The 22,742-nt window shown below is 45.8% G+C and overlaps 2 protein-coding genes across 11 annotated transcripts in view; one reads left to right on the top strand and one right to left on the bottom strand.

Annotated features, from left to right (window-relative positions):
- The window catches only part of Atg16 (Autophagy-related 16), a 679,282-nt gene that overhangs the window by 337,955 nt on the left and 318,585 nt on the right, over positions 1-22,742 (top strand). Inside the window, exon 9 of one of the 7 annotated variants that reach the window (XM_076826317.1) lies at positions 20,446-20,676. The exons of the other annotated variants lie outside the window; for them this stretch is intronic. Within the exon in view, the coding sequence (XP_076682432.1) occupies positions 20,446-20,544 (99 nt within the window). The 3' untranslated portion in view covers positions 20,545-20,676. Of the gene's footprint in view, positions 1-20,445; positions 20,677-22,742 lie in introns of those variants that run through there. 7 annotated transcript variants of the gene reach the window in all.
- The window catches only part of Neo (ZP and PAN domain-containing protein neyo), a 293,377-nt gene that overhangs the window by 30,099 nt on the left and 240,536 nt on the right, over positions 1-22,742 (bottom strand). The window lies entirely within an intron of this gene.

Genomic DNA, 22,742 nt, shown 5'->3' with positions numbered 1-22,742 from the left:
CGTAAACTAAATAAGTCGAATAAATAAATGCGATCTGCCCCCCGAGCGTACCAGAAAAGTGACTTTGCCCTCCCCTGTCGCGATTTCGAGTATCAAAGCGATATTCCTGAAGTAACTTCTACGAAACGTGAAGGGGTACGGATACAGCGGACAAGGTCCTTGTGTCTTCTCAGCTATAATTGAGTTTCTGCTGGTATTTAAACCGTTTTAGTGGTGCCATTTTTTTCTGAGGAAACTTCGTACATGGCTCCACTTTCGTGTCCAATGTAATGCTGTTGAAGAATGTGAATCGTAAAAGCAACGCGTTCCATGCTTGTGATCTAATGGGGAGATGATTTTTCTCTTGTACGTGAGTCGAAACTGTGAAATAAACAGTTTTAATACTGGGGTTTTGCGAGGGAAGAGAAATGACTTGATGTTCAGAGTGCACTTAACCTGTTAAGTGAGTCATTTCTCGATCAGAAGGACCCCGAGTGTTTAAAACTTTACACTGATTTATTTCGACAGTCGTGTACTTAACGAATCAATAAATTTTTGCAACGTGTAGGAATCTTCAAATACCAAGTTCAGTCGTCTTCTCCGGTTAATAGGTTAAGGGGTCATTCCGGTTAGAGGGGTTGAAGAAATCGATTTTTTTAAAAAACATTTTTCGACAGTAGGGGAAAGTGGGGCAAAATCATATCATTGTTTTTCTAAGACAAGAGCTGCGATATGCACCCAACGTATGGTGTTACATTCGGGTGGACCTCACGACGGTATGAGATCAATCGCAGCGCAAAGACCGTCGTAGTTTTTCGTCCAGAGAAGTTTAAAAATTTCGAGTTGAAAAGTTCCAGTGTCGCGCTGGTGAATTGCCTTTTTTATACCACTAGAATTTAAAGAACCTATTACGGTAAGTACTGCATTGTGTTCTGTAGTCTTTACACAGTATTTTTACGTTTTACCCGGCTCTTTATCGCAGGTTAAAGTGTAAATATTTAATGTTTAGTAAATCACCTCATTTGGGGCAAAACCGGGTATTTGAGTATGGGGCAAAATCGGGTACCCATACTTTCTATGTATGGCGTAAATGTCTTATAAAAGCTGATTTATAATCTTTAAAAAATCCAATAATAATCTTGATTATATGTATAGATCGCGGATGGGCTCATGAGATTTGCACAAATATTGAGGAGGGCGACGAGAATGTGATCGTTTTCATAAAAAACAAAACATAAAAAAATTTGTATAAAATCAGAATCTAAATTTCGGGCGAAGCCGAGTAGTAAAGCTAGTGTAAATATATCTCAAGTACCAGTCGCGAGCCACAAAAGTGTCCCATGTAAACAGACTACAGTTTCCACGAAAAGCGAAACGTCACGTGGTACCAAGCACGCTTCAGTTTCAACTTATTTCCCACCAAGAAACCAGCGTGGCGGCACTATGAACACACAGAGTGCCCCGTATGTGTCCAGCCACCCTCGACTCGTCGAAGTCTCTTAGGGCGTGTCGCGGCCGAGAGGAAAATTTCGTCGCGAACCTGCGGGAACGATAAAATACGTGGATGCGGACACGATTGCGTTTCCGTTGCAGTGCCGTCGCGCCATGGGACAGTTCGCTGAAAATAACATCGCAGGCTGGAGCCGTAAAACTTAAATTGATCTGCTAACCATCGCAGGCGGGAATGGCCAAACGAGGAAACATTATAAAAAGCTGACTCTACTATGAATTCGATAATTGGTGGCGTTGCAATTCAATGTGTGGCACTTTTTTTGGTTATCGATTTAGCGGGGGCGACTCGAAAATTCAGAAAAATCTATGACTTTGTAGAAATGTAGCTCAAGTCATGGTAATAACGTAACTATTTTTTGTTTCGGCAATAAAATGGTCCTAAGAGTGAAAACACCCCCTCAAAGAAATTGTGACTTTTCATATTATTGCAAATATCTGCGAAACCGTAAAAGATATCGAAAGAAAGTTCAATTCAAAGTTTTATAATTTGGAGAAAAAAAATTCGCAAATTCTCTATTGTCGCTTTATAGGATATAAAAAACAAAGATATTTAAATATAACTTCTTTATATCTTTTACAGTTTCGTAGATATTCACGATAATCTGAAAACCCACGATTTCTTTGAGGGGGTGTTTTCACCCTTAGGACCGTTTTATTGCCGAATAAAAAAATAGTTGGCTAATTACCATCAGTTGAGCTACATTTCTGCAAAGTTTCAGATTTTTTTTTAATTTTCGAGGTGCCGAGCTTCCCTTGTGAGTTTACTATGTATCAGTGCCGTCTTATCGTTTTCGGGGCCCTGAGGCGAGCTCCATATGCGGCCCCCAAAATTATTCTAAATTGAACAAAATCAAAAGTGTCGCGCTAACACGCGAAGTAAATAAGTATTAAAACAATTAGATAAATAAGATTAAACGTGGGGTGCATTCCACGAGAAAAGGGCCCGAATTTAAAATCTAAATTTTGGTGTATCTATTCGTTATTTTCTTTCTGTCACAGTTGGAGAGTCCATTTCCAATTCCTTTCTAGCTTTAACAACCCTATTTTTTTTTTAATTCTCCAATTTCTCAGGGGCCTTCTGAGCTCCGGAGCCCTGGGGCGGCTGCCTTTTTCGCCTCTATGTTAAGACGGCACTGCTATGTATTCAATAATTAGTGACGTCGTAATCCAACTTGCGGATCTCCCTATGATATGCCTCGCACTTTGTATAAGTGAGCATTCACGGCGCTGGCTGAGAAATGTTAATGCGCGTTATTTTTTCGCCGCAGCGCGGCTCGTTTTTGCGCGTGCACCCCAACATTGGGGAATAATCCCTGGGTAAGCGGTGATATTAACGATCCTGCTGCAAAAACAGGCTCATGGCAAGTCCTCCGCTGCTCTTTGTACCCGTCGACCGAAACAAGTTCGTATGTGGGATATTTTTTCCCAGGCTGCAACGAACTAATCAGCTCAGGTACCTTCTCCGCGAGGCAGCCTGCTAGGTATTCATGAGCGTACATCAAAGAGATATGACATCGTTAGGGGCAATGTTTTTCAGATACAGGATAGAATTATTATATTTACTGTGGCATATGAGTGGCTTTTATGTCAGGCTTGATTTATGGCGTACCACTGGTACTTTATCGTGCGTAATTTCCTTCGTGTATGCCATAGGAATTGCATAAGGAATTGCACAGTCTCAATGAGCAATACTGAAGGGATGGGGAAGAAAGGAATTTGGTAATTTCATTATGCTTCACCTCTACTTTATTCGACTGTTACGTTATCTGAATCTCGTGTGGAGTGGACAAGCAATTCGATATTAATCTCGAGGAGGTGCTCGTGGCTCACAAGCAGTCTAAATATTAATTGATCATTGCCTAACAGTAATTCTTAATTAAGAGATTTTAACGCGGAATGGTTGTTTATTGTGTTAGCGATTCGAAGGAAAATCCTGGGGTGGGGCTAAAATATGCAGGGTTTGTAGAACGATCGCTTCAAGAAGCAAATCCACAATTCCATTAAGCTCTTGTCTATCTACGTAATGGATTATTTAACAATCAAACGTTGCCTCAGGGTATTTCATTAAAGATAATACATTAAATTCTCTGGCAAGGACTCAAGAGTTCCCTGAACCAGCTACAATCGATTTTAAGGTCTGCTTCGACTAGCTGGCTGACATTTACATTGTAGACGTATTATTACGTAACTGCGCAAGTTCCACATGCAACTATCCTCTCTACTATAAATAAGTATCTTCACCGTAAATGAGTAACGCGACCAATATAACTAACCCTAAATCACTATCGTTTCAGTCGACTGGCCCTTTCATTCCATTCCCCCCCGAGGATAAAGCTTTATCTATGCAAATATCTAACACCTCTAACTCCATATTAAGCAGTAAATGGTGTCACGAAGGGTACAGGGGGAAAGAGCTAAGAGGGTCAAGCAGGAATCAGATAGGAGGAAGGTGAAGATCAAAGGAGATAATAGCAGAGAAAGAGAGAGGAATTTTAGCAGGCAATTCAGTAGCTGCGAGCAGCTACAATCTCGGTAACCCACCCCGTAGGTATTCGTGCGCCAGTGCTCGGTGCTATACGTCGCCTACGCAGTCCCGTGATGCTTTGCGTGTTCAGCCGTGTCTACGAGGGCGAGGCACCCTTCTCGCACTTGGAATTTCTCTCCCTTCCCCGCTGTGCCATCGACTTTTCCCCCGTTGCACCGAATCTCACCACCCTCCCCATCCCCTCGGCTTCACTCGTCTCTTGCTCTCTGGACAAATGGCTACAATTACGTACATGTGCCAATACATAACCCACACCGCCGGCCTCGTCTTCCGCAACCCCTCCCACGACCGAACAAAGTGCACCGCCACGAATCGTCCGTTTACCAGCGATGCACGCGTCCGATAATACATCTACAACTTTCAACCCCGCCACTTCTACCCCCGCCCGCCTTTCTGCCTCCACCCTTAGTTTTTTGGGGCGACACGCCATGCGGGAGAAGTTCTTGTCATAGCTTTGCGACGAGTAGTTTCGAGGAGCTAAACGAAACGTCGTTTACCTGCGGTTCCTCAAACTGTTGTAGCCGTATGTAATTTGACAAAGTTAAGAGAGGTGCCGAATAGTTTGCATTCGACGTCGCCTGGTAGATATAGATTCATCCACGCCACACCCTCGCTATTCCTACATTGTTTTGCATAACATTCACACATTTTTACATTAATCCTCGGTGGTCACAACTTCTTTTAGCCACAAATTGGTCAAAGGGGGTGCACCGCACCCCAGCATCATTTTTGAGTTACCATTTTCGTATTTTTGAGTCTTGTAGATTTTCAGTGATAATAGGTTAACAACAGGTGAGAGCTGTGCCTCGCCTTTTGCAATCTACTTCTATTTTTACATGTATTATATAATTTCTAACTTTATTATTTTTCGTTTTCTTGTTTTCTTACACCTATGTATTTGTTACTTTTATACTCTTGTTACTCTCGTAATGTCTACTGTGCAGCATAGAATTATTATTATTAATTGTACATTCGTAATACTCGTATCTGTACCCTAATAGTCTTTTTCTAGGAAAGTAAATTTTAAGGGGGTAGTCTCGTCTAGAAGGCCAAGCTTTTGCCTTTCCTTGGGGATGATGCACAAAAAAACTACACACTTTTCACCGATTAGCATTATCCACGCGTATTTATTAATATTTCACTTAGTTGTAAACAAAATTCAGCCATATATAATAATAATTAATGGAGATATGATTCATCTCGTAAAGCGTGTGCAAAAAAAGTTGCCTCATTCAATTATATGTTTTCTGAAGGTGTACGAAAAAGATGGACCAGATTGGCCCACTAGAAGTTGAGATATCGTGTCATGAAAAACACCGTCTTGAGAAAAACCCATATCTCCATTAATTATTGTTATATATGACTGAAATTTTGTTTACAACTTGCTGAAATGTTAGTAAATACGTGTGGATAATGCTGATCGGTAAAAATTGCTTAGTTTTTTGTGGGTCATCCCTGAAGAGAATAGAGGATCTCGTCCATCTAGACGAGACTACCCCCTTAATACAATTAAATTTGTAGTTCAAAAAGAGTGATTTTCCATGGTTGTGGGAAAAAGCGATATTTTTCATCCCGATGTGAACTCGAAAATTGCTCTTGGGGTGCGATACACCCCGCGTTAATCCCACGAAGCGTTAATCCCACACTATTACTAAATTCCTTCCGCCGTTGAGATTTTTCTTCCATCTACACACAACTTGTACTAATATTCTTTTGTGAGTTTGCCGCAGCAGCACAAGAGGTGGCAATTAGATTTGCAACTTTGTTGCGTCCGCGCAAGAAGCTAACATTCCCCCCGTAAATTTGCTGCGCCTGTCGGAAAAGTCGAAATTCGATTTGTAACATTGTAAGCTGTCATACTAAGGTCTGACTAGAAGCTGGTGCATCGGTAGCCTCTGATGTGTAAAGTGTGACGTATGACGTGGAACAGGTGCACTGCCCAAGCGGTGCAAAAGTAAAGTAAAACTGGTGTGGGAACAGTGTCACAGTAGCATAAAAATCGTGTGCCATCTGCGAGAGAATGATGTACCAAGAATATGGGCATACCGCGGAAATCGTGTTGGAACTATCGGGGAGTGACGTAGCAGAAACATGAATAAGCGTACAACAACAGCGTCAAGATTTTGCACTGTACCCCTTCAACCATAGGTCCCACCAAACTCAGGCGTTCTCTGGTTAGCAGAGTGGCTCCAAGCGAGGCATCGAATCACTTCGTGAAAGTCTAGAAAATCACAGGGAAAGTGGAGCAGTTTGCATTCCCTCGGAGGTACAAACGATGCTTCCCCGATGGTGATTCGGTAGAAATCATGGCCCCGGGATTACCTGGTTAAGGGCTGGAAAATAGAGCAGGCAGACTGGTGAGGTCGCTACCCAGAAACTTAGGAACGGTAAGCACCCCGGAGGTGTAAGGAATTAGACGTTGCAGAGGAGGGCGATGCACACGCGAGGACACATGCACGAACGCATTCACGCGCAGGCACGCTCGCTGGTATTAGCGTTTATACGTACGGCCGCTCGATGTAATTACGATAAAGTTAATGTAAGGGTGTCGGATGGCCCAGCTGGCTCTGCGCTCGATCGACGAAGGCCTGGGTGTAACAGGTGCTACCCCGTGAGTTTCGGAGCATCGGTATAGCGCTTTTCTCCGGCGGCAAGCAAGCAGTTAAGATATGGGCCCAGCTGTGTCTTCGGAATAGCTCGGCTGCGCGGCGAAAAGTTCGCAAACTCGACTCAACGGGGGCATTTTTACCTCGTGAATGACGTTCGAACGACGTGACACGTGTAAGCATTTCCACTAGCTCTTGCTCTATTTCCTGCGGCACAGCATCGCCAGTGCCCGGCGTCGATTGAGCTCCCGCCTCTCTTACGTTAAATTAATGGCCTAGGAGCTAATTGAATTGATTGGAATTGGAATGCAGTGGACCGGACTGAAGATTGCACGCGAATGATCGACGAATAACTAACTGCATCTGCGGTATAACAAGTTAGAGGGTGTAGATATGTTTGAGCTAGGTCTGACTGTCACAGACTTCTGAGATATAGTTACAAACCTGAGATCCAGTCAAGTTAAGTGTAAGATTCTTCAGGGTACAAGCCAGCGAATGTGCTCTTGTCCACTCGTTACTTGTCACATTCGTCACGCTCTAGAACCTTGCAGCACTAACATTCAAAACTTATACCGTTGATTGGTCCGGGAGACACTTAAGGGCCCTACCAACTTTGCTACCTATTGCTTTTGCATCACTACTGCAGGGTATGCTCAGAAGGTGACATTCTTGTCTTTCTGTTAGCTAGTTTTTAGTTTACTGTGCGAGGTGAATGAACTGGAGCCTGGTTGTTTGGCGCGAGTATGCCAGCTCAGGGTACGCCTTTGAGAGAGAATAATTTAGGAACATGAAAATTCACAAATTCCTTTCTCATGTATAAAACATGGGCTTCTGAGAGCATAGTGTATGATGTTCAATTGTTAAAAGGGTCGTTGACTTTGGCCAGTTGACTTGGCACGCGCAACTGTCCAAAAATTCCTTCAACCCCAGGACGGAATATAAATATGCCTTTCGTCTCTATATTCGAAGAAACTGGGTGCAATTTGTTTACGCATACATCAGACACCAAGAATTAACCATGAGCAGAGCCGCGGTAGTCGGAAAGGGAGCAAAAGTCCCGGCATCAATGACGAGGATTGAGCTTGCAATCGCAAGTTATCCACCTACACGCGCGTTTCTAATTAATAAATATCGCCATACCTAATGAATTGCGGTATCTGTCGGCGGCGTATAGAACAAAATGGTAACGCGGGTCTGATTGCAAATTAATTACTTATATTGCCCTATTTGCATATGCAAATCCTGTAGCCGAGTCAGAGATATGGAGATGGGTCGAGCAGGGTTGGTAGCAAGGAGCTGCTATCATCACCGGTGTAACCGGTCCACTTCTGAGGGAATTCGTTCCTATCAGGCGTTCTTGTAACGGCACATGTTAATGACGCTTGATAGGCTGCAAATACGTTGTTCCTCCAAGACTGGGAGTAAATTTCGATTCATCCGTGCCGCAAGTATCTTGGGCGTTGATCGGTATAGAGTGCAGAGTGACTTTCCATTTCGCCGAAAAGTTGTTCATTTCACATTTTCTGCCATACGAGTTATCAAAGACGTGTGATCAACAAACTTCCGCCAAGTTTTAGTAGGTAATCCTCACGTTATTCGTTATGGTGTTTCTGATGACAACGAAAATGGAAGCTGTAATCATTTATCTATTAACAAACTACCACCCGGCATCCAGAACTATCTAACATTTCAATTTCAGAGGCTGAAGAGCGTCGTGGTTTCCTAGCACACCTTCGATTAACTTTCCCACGAGCGGTGGTGCCGTTTTCAGTTCCACCACGAACCAACTGTACTCTGCATGCACGTTCAAACTTAAGCACACGGTGTTGCAAAGCCCCGCAGCGAGATCTATGAAGTTATAAAGCAGTGCTCGTCGATAAGCCATCCGCGCTGTAACTACACTTTTATCACCAGTGTCGGTGGGCAATTCTCCCTGGCAACGGCCTCTAACGAACCCCAGACGACACTGTCGGGCATATCTGATTCGGCATCGTGCGAGTTAAAATCTGCAGCAGGATTCGGTGCGTAACGCGAGCTACGAGCAGACTACGATCCGATAATGTCCGAAGATATCAAAGGAAAGTGGAACAAGGGTCCACGGGCAGGAAAGAGGGGTTGATCAAGCAGAAGCTGCGCACGGCGCAGGCAGAACAGCAGAGGTATACCGTAGATAGGAGCAGAGTCGCGATAAAGTCGTATCTCTCTTATTGCTATCTTCGCTGTAATTCTCCCCAAGTTGCTAGCAACGAACACGCAAGAATAGTACGGTCCGCAGCAGCAGGAGCAGCATTGCCAGTACGGCTGTTTGCGCGCACACACAGCCGTGATCCGTACACACCGGTGAATACTGACAGGATGTATTTTAATGGTTGGATTTCTGCGCGCATGCACGTCCCTATTTCTCACGGTAACGACGTAGCCAACCCTCCCTGGAACGTCGTGCAAATGCTGAAGGAAAATGGGGTTAAACAGGGAGGGAAGAGCAAACGGAATAACGAACAGGCGAGCCAGACGAGGAAGATACACAGTAAAAGCGAACGTTCTTTTCCCGCCCGACATCCCATCCGCGCTCGCGATCGTTAAACCATGAACGCTTATGTAAAAACGGCTCCGTGTTTTCGTCACTCGTCGATCCCCAGCCGACTATTCTCGGTCTCCGGCGTGAGATCCAATCGGTGCCTCTCGCCCAGCTCGCATAGAAGCATTCCTTTCATTAATGCACAGAGAATCGCCGCGTGATAAATTGCATATGTGAGAATCAAAGCGTGCAGCCGCTACCACTTTCGCGCGTCTTCGTGCAGGACTCTTTAAAGTGCCTCGAAGTCGACGCGCAGCTTTCAGGTCTCCCCTCGGCGAAGATCGCGAAAGTGGAGTCGGATTCAACTCATTTTTTATTCAAACTCCGCTAAACGTACCGAATATACGTTTATAAATGTCGCAGAGAGCGGCTCGAAGCACTCCGAGTAAAAAACACGGCGGAGCACGCGGTTTATTGAATCACCGTCGACTTTCCATCGCCATCTTCCTCCGGCTTCCCTTGCGAAAGAGCTATAGCTTGTTCGGGACGGAGAAAATCATGCTGCAGATAGGCAAAACTGGCCGAGCCAGACAAGTGGGTACACAGGTAAATCGAGAAGGCGGATGGACAGACAATCAGGCGCAGAGACGAAACAGTCGGGTATAGCCATGCGCATTAGAAGGCTGGCTACCAGCGCGGGTCCTTAACATACCTACGTCCGCCTTGAATGATTTACTGGGACTCGCCATTGTTTAGTTTAAATAAACGCTGTACCAGAGGGTACCGGTTTGTCTTCGCGTGCCAGTATGATCGTGGCCGGTAGGTTGGTATTGCTATAGCCGCCGCTTGGGCCGCTGTCACTGCCATCAAGCCGTTGTACAAGGTGCAGGGGCCCCGGCGATGGGGGCGGTACGACGGGGGCCCAGCGGGGTTTCTATCCGTCGAGATGAGTACCGACGATTGCGGGACTACTGGTTGAACGGACAGTACACCTACTGCACTGGCTATATCCAACGCGTACCAACTGCACCGCAGATATATCGCCATACAGGCTGATCCTTATACGGTGACTAATTGATTACGGACCGCGCGTATTACATTCGCGTTTTAAACATCGCGAACTGTGGCGAGCCGTTCCCTTCGATTTCGCGTGTACGTCGAGCATCAGGTAGCCTTATTTCATGGATATTCTGCTGGCCAGATTAATTCACGTGGACGTGGTCTGACGTAGCTTTATTTCCATTTCATTTGCGTGTTCTAGTGCAATGTTATGGTCGATGGTATTTTTTTCTTTTAATATAATGGACATCTTTTGAAGTTGAAGGTAGTGTAGGATCCGAGTCGTGAAGTCGTGGGGTATATTTCTGTCAGTCGCCTATACCAACTCAGTTTTGTTAATTATTTTATGCGTTTGTTCTGCAGTTTAGCGGAAAAGATGGAGCAAACATTTATTTCGCGGATCTAGTATTGAATTTATAACCACTCTTTGAGACACACCCTGTGCAGTAAGAAGATTCCACTGTCTGAGGATGTGGTACAAGTTCCAAGAGTTCAATTCAGCAGTTTGCAAGGGATCAGTTTGCAACATTCTACTCCAGTTGCAGCAGTCTTCGCGGAATTGTCTTTCTTTCTCCATCGCGAGCGCTCTCCGCTTCTACATCCTGATCCGTGCCGTTGCGTCTCGAATATACGTTGTCAGCCAGCTACCGCTGAACTTCACCTTTCATAAATCCTTGAGCAATAGCGTAAAACGACGGGCTAATGCACGCTTAAATGTCACAGGAAATCTTCTCCATCTTTCCGTTTTACCTTCATGCTTCGCGATCACGGCACTCCGCCGCCGCCGCTGTGCCCCTGTGACGCGCATCCACCGTGCAGGCTCTCGCCAATGGGAATTTATAAAGATTTAACGAGAGTGTGTTGGGTGGCCCGAGACGCCTTAGGACACGCTCGATAATTGCCACTTCTACGATTGGCCGTTGGCTTCGTACTTAACAAATTCGATATCGCATCCGGCGAGAAGTTCCAACGGATCCTCAGATAACAAGGAATGGCTTCGTTAGGCGCTGGTTATTGGAAATCGGGGCAGAGGCGAACAACTAATTAACGGCGGAACGAATTCTCCCGACGCGATTATCGGTGTTTGCATAGCATAATACGCACAAGGCACGAATTTTTCCATCCTTGTTTGCCCGACTCGCGGCAGTAATTGATAATCCCGCGTAAGGACACTGTGATAGCACCCCTGGCTAATTAACGCGCGCAGGCTTTATTTCTCAGTTGATACGCTTAAGAAATTCGACATCTCCTAAATCGGATGTAATCTCCCGTAGTCCCGCGATCTTCACGCATAACTCTGACCCTCCCAAGAAATTTCAACCAGAGGGGAGGAAGACACCCCCAGAGTGTTTTCAGCGGAGAATTTCCCGGCACCCGGGCTGCCTTCCGAATCTCTCGATGGTGGTCGTTCACATGGAATGTAATTAACGCTTCTAGAGGACGTTTATCACAAAAAACAAGCGATTCCCCCCTGGCTAGTTCCATTCCACCTCTTTCTCGTCATCGTTGCCCTTAAACTTTTCTTATTATTCGAATCCGTGGACCATCGGTTTTCATTAGCACCGGCGAACGTAATTCCTTCCAAAGTATTTCTATCTATTCGTCCGATAAGACTCTCCCTCCCCCGCGCCGCCGATCCATCGATGAGAAATGCTGCCTCGTTCTGGTCCGGATAAATGTTTAGCCGCTCGAAATAATTCAGACGCACGCGTCCCCCCAACGAGAGAGGATGATTTATAGGAGTCCCGTGGCAGCCGTGCACGGCCAGTCTTTTCTCGGTGGACGATTAAGAAGGCGCGTTTGAATGAATCTTAAACAGAGATCCTTGCCTTGGCGTGACGCCCACGTCTGAACTCGAAGCTAACAACTAACGATTTTCTGGCGCGGACGTTTATCGCATGACAAACGATGCGCGAACGCAACGACGGCTTACTCCCTTTGACACACCACCATCGGCATGATAACGCATCGCCGCGTCCCTGGCGCGTCTTTTGGAACGAGAGGGATATCGGGTTCTACGCGCGGCCTGACAATAGACGCGGAAGCGACAAACCGGGCAAGATGAATGCTACACGAATGCTCGCGGTGCGGGGCGAACGATTGTTCCGGACCGTGTAATCGTTGCCTGGAACGTGACGGCAAAAACATTATTCCTCGGTGAATTGCCGTAATTCGTGGGGCGATCGTGGCACGTTCCGCGGGGAACGGTGTTAGAAAGCCCACCACTATCCACGAACAGATCCTCACTTGCGGCAACAAGGATGCACCATCTCCAATGACGTCGCGACATCGCCCCAAAAGGGGTTCGAGACCCGCGAGTGTTTCCGCTTTGACTAATTGCAAGCTCATCGGCTGGTCAACGTAGGAGAATTATAACAATGTTGAGAATAAGTACATCTAGGTCCGGCAGATGCTACGTTGCTAGAGACCTTCTGTGTACACGGGACCACTGTTTTCAGTAACCACCATTTGGGCATATAAATAAGGTCCCGATGAATCCAACAAGACTACTTGCTACATCGTAATTCTGCTACTCACTGACCCATCTCTCGACTTCTCCTTCCAAGTGTAAAGCGTTGGTTAAAACGCGAGTAGTTTCTGTACATCGTAACAACGGCTACAGCAATTTCTCAATCGCACGGGTATGTTATTGTCATCGTAGCCCTGGCAGGGGTACAAGCGTGTACTACTTTTCCTGCCAACCCGTACGTATCATTTTCTTGCTCCCCAGGTAATACGTTCACAACCACGTCTTTTCCCATTCATCAGAAATTACCGTGTTAGCGCTGGCTCCTGTGTTTAGCCTGATGCATATGGTATCGGGGAAGGGAATCGTGGCCCAGGCTACAGCGGTGCAATGGAATCACCATTCCCCCGAGGTCCCCGGTGACTGTTTAGTCAAACGAACCCTGGTCAATTTACATTTTAATAGCTTGTGTGGTTCCGGGCCCTGTTACAGCGCGCTAACCTATTGACAGCCGGATCCATTGTCGCGCCGGCTCTCCGTCAATTTCCCTTTGCCCCATTAGCCCCGGTGATAAAAAGTAAGACAATTCGCGTCTCGGGCATTGTAGGATGGGAACGGGGTAGAACAGCCTGATTAGGAGCCAACCACCCGCGACATCGACGACATTCCCTCCACCCTTTTCTTCCTCACCAATTGATCTTTTTCCGCGTCGCCCCTTTCGCCGTTTCTTCTGCCCTTTCGAATCTTCGTCGCGACTTTTGCGCGCGATTCGAAAGTACCCGCCTAACGATCCACCCCGTCCTCTTTGCAACAGTCGCCCCGGAATCCTCCTTTGTGACGGGCACACGCGCGGGGAAGACGAGGTTCCGCATGAGCGCACGCAAAGTCGATGTCTGTTGCGGAATTCGGCTGGACGCTCGGGCACCCGGCCTTTCGCTACGTTCGGTGCGGTTGACCGATTTGAAAGTAACGAGGCGCCCTGTTTCTCACCAGGCCCGGGGCGGGCCAGCGTCCCCGAGAGCTGACAGAAAAGCCTGATCGATCGAACCACGATCCCCTGTCGCAGAAAGCTACTCTCCGACGTGGAACGTGACCAAACTACTTAGTCGTTACTTGGCCAAGACGATATCATTATCGTAAACGCCGCGCGGCTAAAACAAATCGTGGCGCGGCTCTTAGCATTAATTAACCGCAAATTACGGCCCGACGGGGCTAATACAAACGGTGCCGACGCGCCATCCCCGCCCGGATAAATCTCTCATTGCGAATTACGTATGAAGACGTTTACGAGGCCTTTCTGACTATTCGCCGGGAATTATCACGCTGATACCATTTACGCACACCGGCTAACGAGGGTGCCGGCGATTTTATGCGGGATAGTTGGTGATTCGTGTGTGACCAAACGGGGAATGTGATTTCGTGACGTTGATGATTTAGATTCAAATTTTGCAACGATTACTGTGGGAGTCTAGCGAGTATGAAGTCAATTGATATAAGAGACTGTTATACTTGGATATAAAGCGTGGTACTAGTGAACTTTGTACATTGACTGTAGCTGGGCTATATATGTCAATAAAGCAGAAACTTTCGAACGTAAAACTCTTGGATCTCGGCATGTGCCTCAGCTGATTGTACCTGGCTAATTCAGATGAATGTGATTATTTTCACAAAATTTTTTTTTTTATAAAATCAGTAGGTATCTAAATTCCGGGAGACGTCGAGTAGTACTGCTAGCTTAATATAAGGCGATCGTGAAAATTGCATATACTAGTGGCGGACGAATGAAAGTTTACAACTTTTAAAATCGCATAACTTTTTTAAAATTGGTCCAAACGACGTGAGTTTTTTCCCCCGAAATCAGCGATTTTCAACCTTATTCTGCGATCTTTAAGCGTTTATAGCTCAGAGCAACGTTAACCGATTTTGACGAACTTTTAGGAATGTATAGAACTTATTATACTTCAATCTACAAACAAGTTTTTTGAATTTTCATTACAGACTCACAAAAAGAAGTTTAAAAAACGACGTTTACTATTTTTACTGCTATTCCGACTAATTGCATTTTTTCTCCAATTTTACCAATTTTAAAAAAGTTAGGATGCGATTTTAAAAGTTGTAAACTTTCTTTCGTCCGCCACTGTATTAGCGATTAACCCCTTAACCCCGTTTCTTGCGAGTCTTGAAATTCCACCTCCGTAATATTACGGAATTCGATACAATAAAAATTAAACGCCCTTTTCGAAAAACTGTTTCATCCCAGTTGGTAAACATTTCCTATATAGTAAGATAGAAACGTTTTTTTTTTAAATTTGTCTCGTTAAGGGGTTGAGTAGTTGTTGGTAAACCATGTATTCAAGAAAAGTATCTGTAAATGAATATATAAAAAATGAGAACTGCTGTAAGATAGTTTCGACGACAGTGGCAGAAATTCGTTGAAACTCCTTCGACGAGAGAGCTTGCGTAATTTTCGCAGTTAAGCGTCTTATAATACAAATCCAAATATTCCATGCAAATTGTTCCTAGTTGACTAGCTTGACTGTGATTTTTTAAAAAACTCACAATTAATCAAGTAATACGAGTATTGCTACTTTGACTATGATTTTTTAAAAAACTCACAATTAATCAAGTAATACGAGTATTGCTACTCGTTATCCCTATCGCGATGACAATACATTTTCCCTAATATCCCGCATTTGCAAGTTACGTTTCCCGCAACGGACCAAGGCATCCTTTCCCCACCGATCCAGCGGAGGGACGTGAAACGCTTTCGCCTCGACACGCTAATGCACCACTGAGTACACAGGACAATCAACCGCGATACTTTTTGTCGTTGAGTTGCATTGCCTGAAATAAGGGGGTAGGCGACTCGTTCCCCGTGCCCGTTCCCGATCGTTCGCCTCCGGAATACGGCGCGCTGGCTGATGCGCCCCGGCGAATGCCTTTTTATTTCCTCCTCGTTTAGCGGAGAATTGACTTTCGACAATCTTATACGCCGACGCTCCGCCAGAGGGATAAGAAGAGCAGAAGCCCCGGGTATTTCCGCGAATCAGAGCAGAAGGGAGCCCTCGACGATCTAGTCTAGCAAACGTCAAAATTACTTCGCGCTGCTCGTCTATAACAACCCTCCTCTGCTCCTCCTCTCTCACGGTGCAGCTTATTCCTTCGTTCCAATGATTACACATTCACCTTGCCCGGCTGCACCGAGGAAGATAGACGCTCGCCGCTCCGCGAAATTGTCGAAGGCAGTCGAACCGTTCTTGAAATCACCTGGAAACTAACGGCGCGGCAGAAACAAAGGAAATTACGCACAGCATCGAGCCCCGGCGTGGGCTCTCTGTCCGCCGTGGTGCGCGCCACGGTCTCTTTATTCAACTGTAGCAGCGGACAGGGGGCGCGCAATAATGCGGGGCACCGCGAGAGAAATCCGCACGAGCGTTTCTGTTCTTCGTTAGCGATGAGGGGGGGATGAGAACTACGCTGGCGGCGGAGGGGAGCCCCGCGGTCGAGAGTCGATCTCAACATCTACCACGCCGAAAAAGGAAGCGTCCTGCATCGCGGGGACTGCTCTTTACAGAAGATCCAGCGTGGGTACCCACGGGGCCCGAACGCCCCTTCTCTTGCTCACTTTGCTATTTCCGCTTCATTTCAAATAACAGTTTTGTGAGTTGCATCGCACTGGGCTGAAGTTACAACCGCCATCTGCGTTCGCCTTTTGGAGCCAGGCAGGTATATTGGGTATTTTAATGGACGCGGAAGGGTAGATGTTTAACTGGCTTCCTTGGTGAGATTTCAGTAGAGTTCTTGATAATTACTGGATAATTCACCTTTGGGACTTGTGGTGGTAGAGGATTTAATGTTTGGTGTTTAATTCATTGTGACCTTTTGATGGTGTGTTTAGAATCGTTCAATATTCATTCCCACTGAATTTATGTCAGGGTTGGATGCAATGCTGTATGAAAAGAAATGAAATTTTTAAAAAAACTGTCGTATTCAAATTGCAAATTGGAATTATCGTCTTTCAGTTTCTCCAAGATCTTAACCGTGTCAGGATCTCAATTATTATTCTCCTAGCCAAGGAATGTTGCTTAAATAAAGCGAACAATTAACATGCAATGAAGTTTCCTGATTAACGATATTATAATAAGATTTGAATAGAACATGCTAACAGTCAACATTCTTTGGCAAAATTTAATGTTCTCTGAATCTCAAACGAGCCCATTGCTGATCCCGATAATCAGAGTAAGTTCTGTTCTCAATTATTATTTAAACAATACTGTATAAACGATCGTTACACTTTACACCACAGGAGCCCCTTCGAAACTTGCCTTGACTTAACGTAGAAATACCAAGAAATACGGCTAACCGATCCGCAGGCTTCAATTGATTCCACCATCGATCTTATCCCGAAGTACCGCAACTGTCCGCGCTCGCCATCCGCCGCGCTAATTCCCAAAGTCGGTTTCCACGTGGGCAAAGCCCAGTAGCCGGCGGGGCCCTAATTCACAATCTCCATTCACTCTTTCACGACAAACCACCTCGACTTCCTGATTGCACGACAATTCGAAGGGCCAGGCCATGTACTGGGCGCCGAAGTAGCCATCAATTCCGCGGGAATCATCATTAGCCTAACCAGCGCTGGTAAATACAGAGCGCCGCATTATAAACCGCTGCGAGTCCAACAGTTCAAGAACAGATGATTCCGAACTACCTCGATTGCAACGATAAACGTTCGACGGGCCCCAGCAACCACCACGTGGCCTCTCAGCAAGAGCGCGAAAGACAGGGGGACGCGGGCGGGGAGGGGTGGAACGATCGTCCGAGCGGTAGAGTTCCCAGAGAGTGCGAGAGAGCGAGACGCTGAGAGCGTGGGGATGGTCAGTTACAGTGTGGCTGCCTATGGATCTTGCTGGGTTGGTGCAGCCTCCGTACGTAGCGAGCACCCACCTAACGTGGCCGTTGTGTGGCTAATGCTCGTTATCTCGACGTGTCGACTATCTAATGGTCCCCTGTAATGGCCGGCCCAGCGATATATTGTCCATTTCTCGCAATGCGCGCGCTAACTCGTCCTCCCAATCTATGCCATTATTCCCGACGGTTATTTTAGCTGGTTCATCCCGCGCCCCCCCCTCTCTCACTCTCCAAGCCCAACCCCCCCTTTCCCTGCACCCTTTGCCCCTCCAGGTGGCCTTGATTCGCCTGGTAGCCCGGCGGAGCGGACGATTTGCATAGGGAAATCGCGGGGCCCCTTTGACGTTGTTGCGCATCGCATCGCGCGGCATGCAATGCATGCAGCGCGCTCACGACTTCCGCCTGGGGTACGAGGGCCCAGGAAAAGAAGCGGAGGGGAACGATAGCGGGCAAAGACAATGCGAAATAAATATTGGGCTATCGAGCCGGCTGAAAAGCCTCTGCCGGCCTAGAGCGAGTCGCATGGGGCGTGACGCGCGCTGCCCCGGGCATTCCAGATTTTCCGGGGCGATAGTCCAGATTCCTCACGGCCGATTCGGCCGGGCCCTGGTGGTCGTTAGTCTGAATGGAGCGACGCCAGCCGGGGAAAAACGGGGGAACCATCCGAAAGGAAAATGCGTCCTGGAATTCCAGGTACGTCCGTCTCGTATCCGCTGCCAGCCTTGCGACAAAAGGGGCGCGATACTTGGGGTCTGGGATTACCGAACTCTTAGTGTTCTTGGGGGAAGTATTTGTCCACGTCTGCTGGTTATTGTTGCGGTGATTTTATTGCTTATTGATTGAGAGAGTGTGGGCTATTGCAAGGAGCTTTTGGGGGAACGTTTAGTTGCAGTGGGAGGACTGGTGCGAACGGTGAAGCAGAAAATGGAAAGTCTTTGTTTAAAATGGAGAAGCAGCGATACCGCCCGCGTAGAGTTTTCATTTCGGTTCATTCACCTTGAAATCTGCCCTCGCGGGAGCAGTTCACTGGAACTTGCACCGTTGCCGCTTGAATTCCACGCAAAAGTCACCAAGTTTTCGGGATATCTTGGTAATGACCGCGCTGCGAATACGTAATTTCCGTATTCCGCCTGCTTCGTAAAAGGAATACGCTCCGTCGCTCGCCGATACGTCCCCCGGGGGAATAATTTTCGTCAACTGCCTTCGCCGCCGACAACTTTCACACCCATCGCCCTTCGACCGAATACAATCGAACGACGCCCCTTTTTTTTTTCTCGAAGATCATACGGCGACTTGATTTTCCGGCCTGTGATTTCTACTTCGACCGCTGGCAATTTAAATGATCCTTGGTAGTGAGGGAATAATGCTGTTGGGAATGACTCGTGACACTTGAATGCAGTTTGCGGTTTTACGGGAACCTTGGAGTCGAGAAGTAAATGATAGTAGAGATAAATATTTTATCCCTACGCTATTTTCCCCTTTTACATACATGCTGCGTTTGAAGAATATTCTTCAACGAATAATCATATAGGAAATTGATCTACTAGATTGATGTAGATTAATATAATATGAAGAGTTGCGCTATCTACTAGCCTGATACTTATTAATATCACAATAAATTCCTCTTTTAATATCGATGAAGCAAAGCGCCACATTTTTTGTACATCAATTTCTTGTCAAATTTCTGTCTAAAGTGACAAATATCAGAATATACATATACTTATGCTAAAGTAATGGATGTTTAGCTAATATATGAAACTTCAGTCACTTTCCTTAATTATCTTATAATTTGTTAAATGTACGAGAGGGACTTACCCCCAAAGTATTATGGTGGAGCTACATAAGCATCACTCCACATAACGCAATGAAATTATAAACAAAATGCTGCTTAATCTTTTCGAAATATGTTGTGTAGCATTTCTGCCCACCCGATTTTGACACTTTAATCGAGAAATATTTTCACCCCCTTCTTCTGTTTACGACGCGTTCATTTTTCACTTCCAATCAATAAAAAACGTAAGTATAAGAAAGAAGACACCGCGATGACAGGGAAGCCGGAGGAATTTCAGCTTTAAGCCCCTGTCTCATCCCCCCCGTTAGCTCCTTCACCCCCATCAATTTTTCACGGCGAGTAGTTGAAATCAGGATTCCATTTTCTACGTGCGACTGTCGCTATCGAAGGGAAATACTAATGCCTGCAGCATCTCAAGATTCGTTCTTCCCTGAAATAAATGAAAGGAATGAGCACTTGTTAATTGGGCTAGCGAAGTAAATTTCGAAACGTCTTCAATTCATAAAAATAAAATCTAGAGAATCATCTCAGAGCGTACCGCACACAAATGTGTCCATTTTCCCAAACAGCCGCGAGCCACGAACCTTCACCAGTGTAGCAAACAACGACGCTAGTCATTATTCACAACTGGGCGCTATTTAACACCTGGTTAACCGATTTTCGGCAATACATAAGCCGGTCGGCAGGCTGACGCGTGGATAAAATGACTGTTCGTCATTACCGAGAGCACGATCCTTTATTTAGTTCAGGAGCAACCCGGGAATTAAGTTTAATTCCAGGGTCCGGGTTAACTGGTTCGAAAACGAAGCAGGTATTTCGGTTAATTAAGCTCGGGAACCACTCCCACCGTTGCGAGCAATAAGAACGGTTAATCGATTCGTGCCGATAACATCGATTTTAGGGCGAAAGAAATTCGCCCTGGAAAAGGGAAATAATTACCGCGGCCCCGAGAAACCAATAAACCCGGGGCGTTGGGAGCGAATCGGTGCGTGCACAGAACTCATCAGTTCCATGCTTTCTATTTCCACTGATCCAGGCTATCATTTTTCTCTGTTCTAGGTAAGTTGCAACGAAGATGGAGGTCGGATGGTTTCGGCTTGTCGGGAAGTCAGGCCGCTTCTAAATGGTACCGTGTGCCTGCGCACGTTCGAGCGGTGACGTATATCCGGATGTATTCGTTTCCATCTTGCAACATAAGCTCGAAACGCCGGGTCATCTGTCAGCTTTGCAAGGTAAAGCTCCGCTATGACGCTTGCTACGCAAATACGACACTATTATTTTTCCCGTCGCTGGGATGCCTGTTAAAAACGACTCTCGAGTTCGTCCCACCATCGGGCAAACGAAAATACCGCGGAAAGATCCCCGGGTTTTGCGTGACCCGCCTTTTATCATCGCGGGGTTGATTATAAAAGGTGTCAGGGGATATTTTGGTGGGAAGATGGAAATTATTCGGTTCTTCCAATTCTTGCGCATATTTGTTTCATATTTTCGTCTATATATAAAATGGTATCTCAGTTTAAAATTTGAAGGATAAGCTACTTGTGGTACAACCTTCGGTAAAACCTTTCGTTTTTTAATGTTTTGTTAAGTGGCGGGTTGTAGAAGGAGTTGAGGATTTGTAAAACGTTTCCAGTGGTGGAATTAAGTTTGTTCAACGGGAATTTGTAAAATGTCTTCGTCTCGCGCTACAATTTTTTTCATTAGGTATATTGAAACTATATAGAAACGTAATAGAAATTTTTTAAATCGGTCTTTATGGATGTACCATCTATTTTTCTTCAACATTAATTACATTAATTAAAGGAGCAACTCTAGGAACCCGAAAATAGGGGTAAGTTCACATGGTCATAACTCCGGAAAGAATAGTCGTATCGATATTTTGAAAATATGGGTTGAAAGCCTGGAATCCCTACTTTCAGCTGTTTTTTTTTCTTCAGATTTTAGCTGTATTGCTTTTCGGCAAAGTTATAATAATATAAAGAGCACTTGGCCAATTTTAAAAAATTTTCTTCAGCTTGCGAAAGTTCCACGAGGAGTATGAAATTTTTTACACAAATTCCATTTACACCAGTCGAAAGCCGATACTTTCCTGTGTGAAAGGAGAGTAATTAATTTCTTGTGCGATTTTTTTTGGCCGAGTTATTCAACTTTGAAGCAAAAACCGTTTTCTTTTACTTTAGTTGCTTCTAGCAAGCGAAGGAATCATCGTAGAAGCTTCGTGACAAAGCAATAGAAAGATCAGTCTTTCCTCTTTCAGAGGCATCTTTGACTTTTTCGATTCGGTTAAAATTTCGGTCTACGATGTCCTTTCGAAAATATGCTTAAAAGTTGCACAAATTCCATTTTTCCTTCAACTCGCTGTATCTCCGCGAGAGATGACCGCAACATCAATGTCTTAAGCTCATTTGAAAGCGGAGAGTCTGCCGACTGTTGTGAGTTCCACCGGAACCCGCTGCGATAATTTTTTACCTGTGGCTTTTAAGTTTGAAGTAGTCCTCTCGTTTTAATTTGTACAATATATCATGCCGAATGTATTCTTCCACCACTTCCATCACAATTCTTGACTCATTCTACTTAAAGTCAGACATGTGATCAAAGGAAAAGCTCTTCTTATCGAGTGATCTAATATCGCCCATGAAGGCAAATAAAAAATTCCTATCCCTTCGTTCCATAGAATGAACCAGTAAACTCTGAACGTGGTCAAGCCCTGAAGGGGCTCTCAACACGGTCGGTAACGTTGGATCGCGTGGGATGCGCGAAAAGACTTTGTTCCTACTTTCTTCATTAGGCGCGAGCAGCCTCTTGTGTTTCACTATTACGTTCATCGGGCCCCGCTCGTACGCGTAGGGAACGAGTAAGTGGCGAGAGGAGGTTTCGACGGTAAAACCCGAATTAATTAGAGCTGCCCGGTGATGGCTGCGGGAAAGAAGAGGCAAGAGAAAAGAAGGAAGAAAAACGTAACGGGGAAGGGGCGGGCCGGGGGCTGGCGGGCTGGCGAAAATCACTGCTTTACGCGGATCATAAAAGTTACAAGAGGGTAGAAAACGCGTTGCACCCGACCTTTTTCACCCTCTCCCGCGGGCCAGCCCCCTTCTCTCTGTTCAAGTGGTAATACCACGGAGGTCAGAGGAACGGGGAACGAGCATCGTTGGGAACAGTTTGCCAACTCGTTGAACGAGAGTCGAACTCGATAGTGGCTACCACGGCTGGCTCTAACCTGGTTGACTGGCTAGCGGATTCGCAAGCACGTTTCAGTTCTTTGCTCCGCTCCGTCGATTCGCGTTCCTCCGCTTGTTTTTGCGCTTTTGCATCAACGTCTATGCCGACCTAGACCGATGCTCATCTTCTGTCCGTTT

This window comes from Andrena cerasifolii, chromosome 14 (assembly GCF_050908995.1).
Source record: "Andrena cerasifolii isolate SP2316 chromosome 14, iyAndCera1_principal, whole genome shotgun sequence".
Taxonomy (NCBI): domain Eukaryota; kingdom Metazoa; phylum Arthropoda; class Insecta; order Hymenoptera; family Andrenidae; genus Andrena; species Andrena cerasifolii.
Note: the sequence above shows the minus strand (reverse complement) of the source record. Positions and strands in the feature narration are given on the sequence as shown.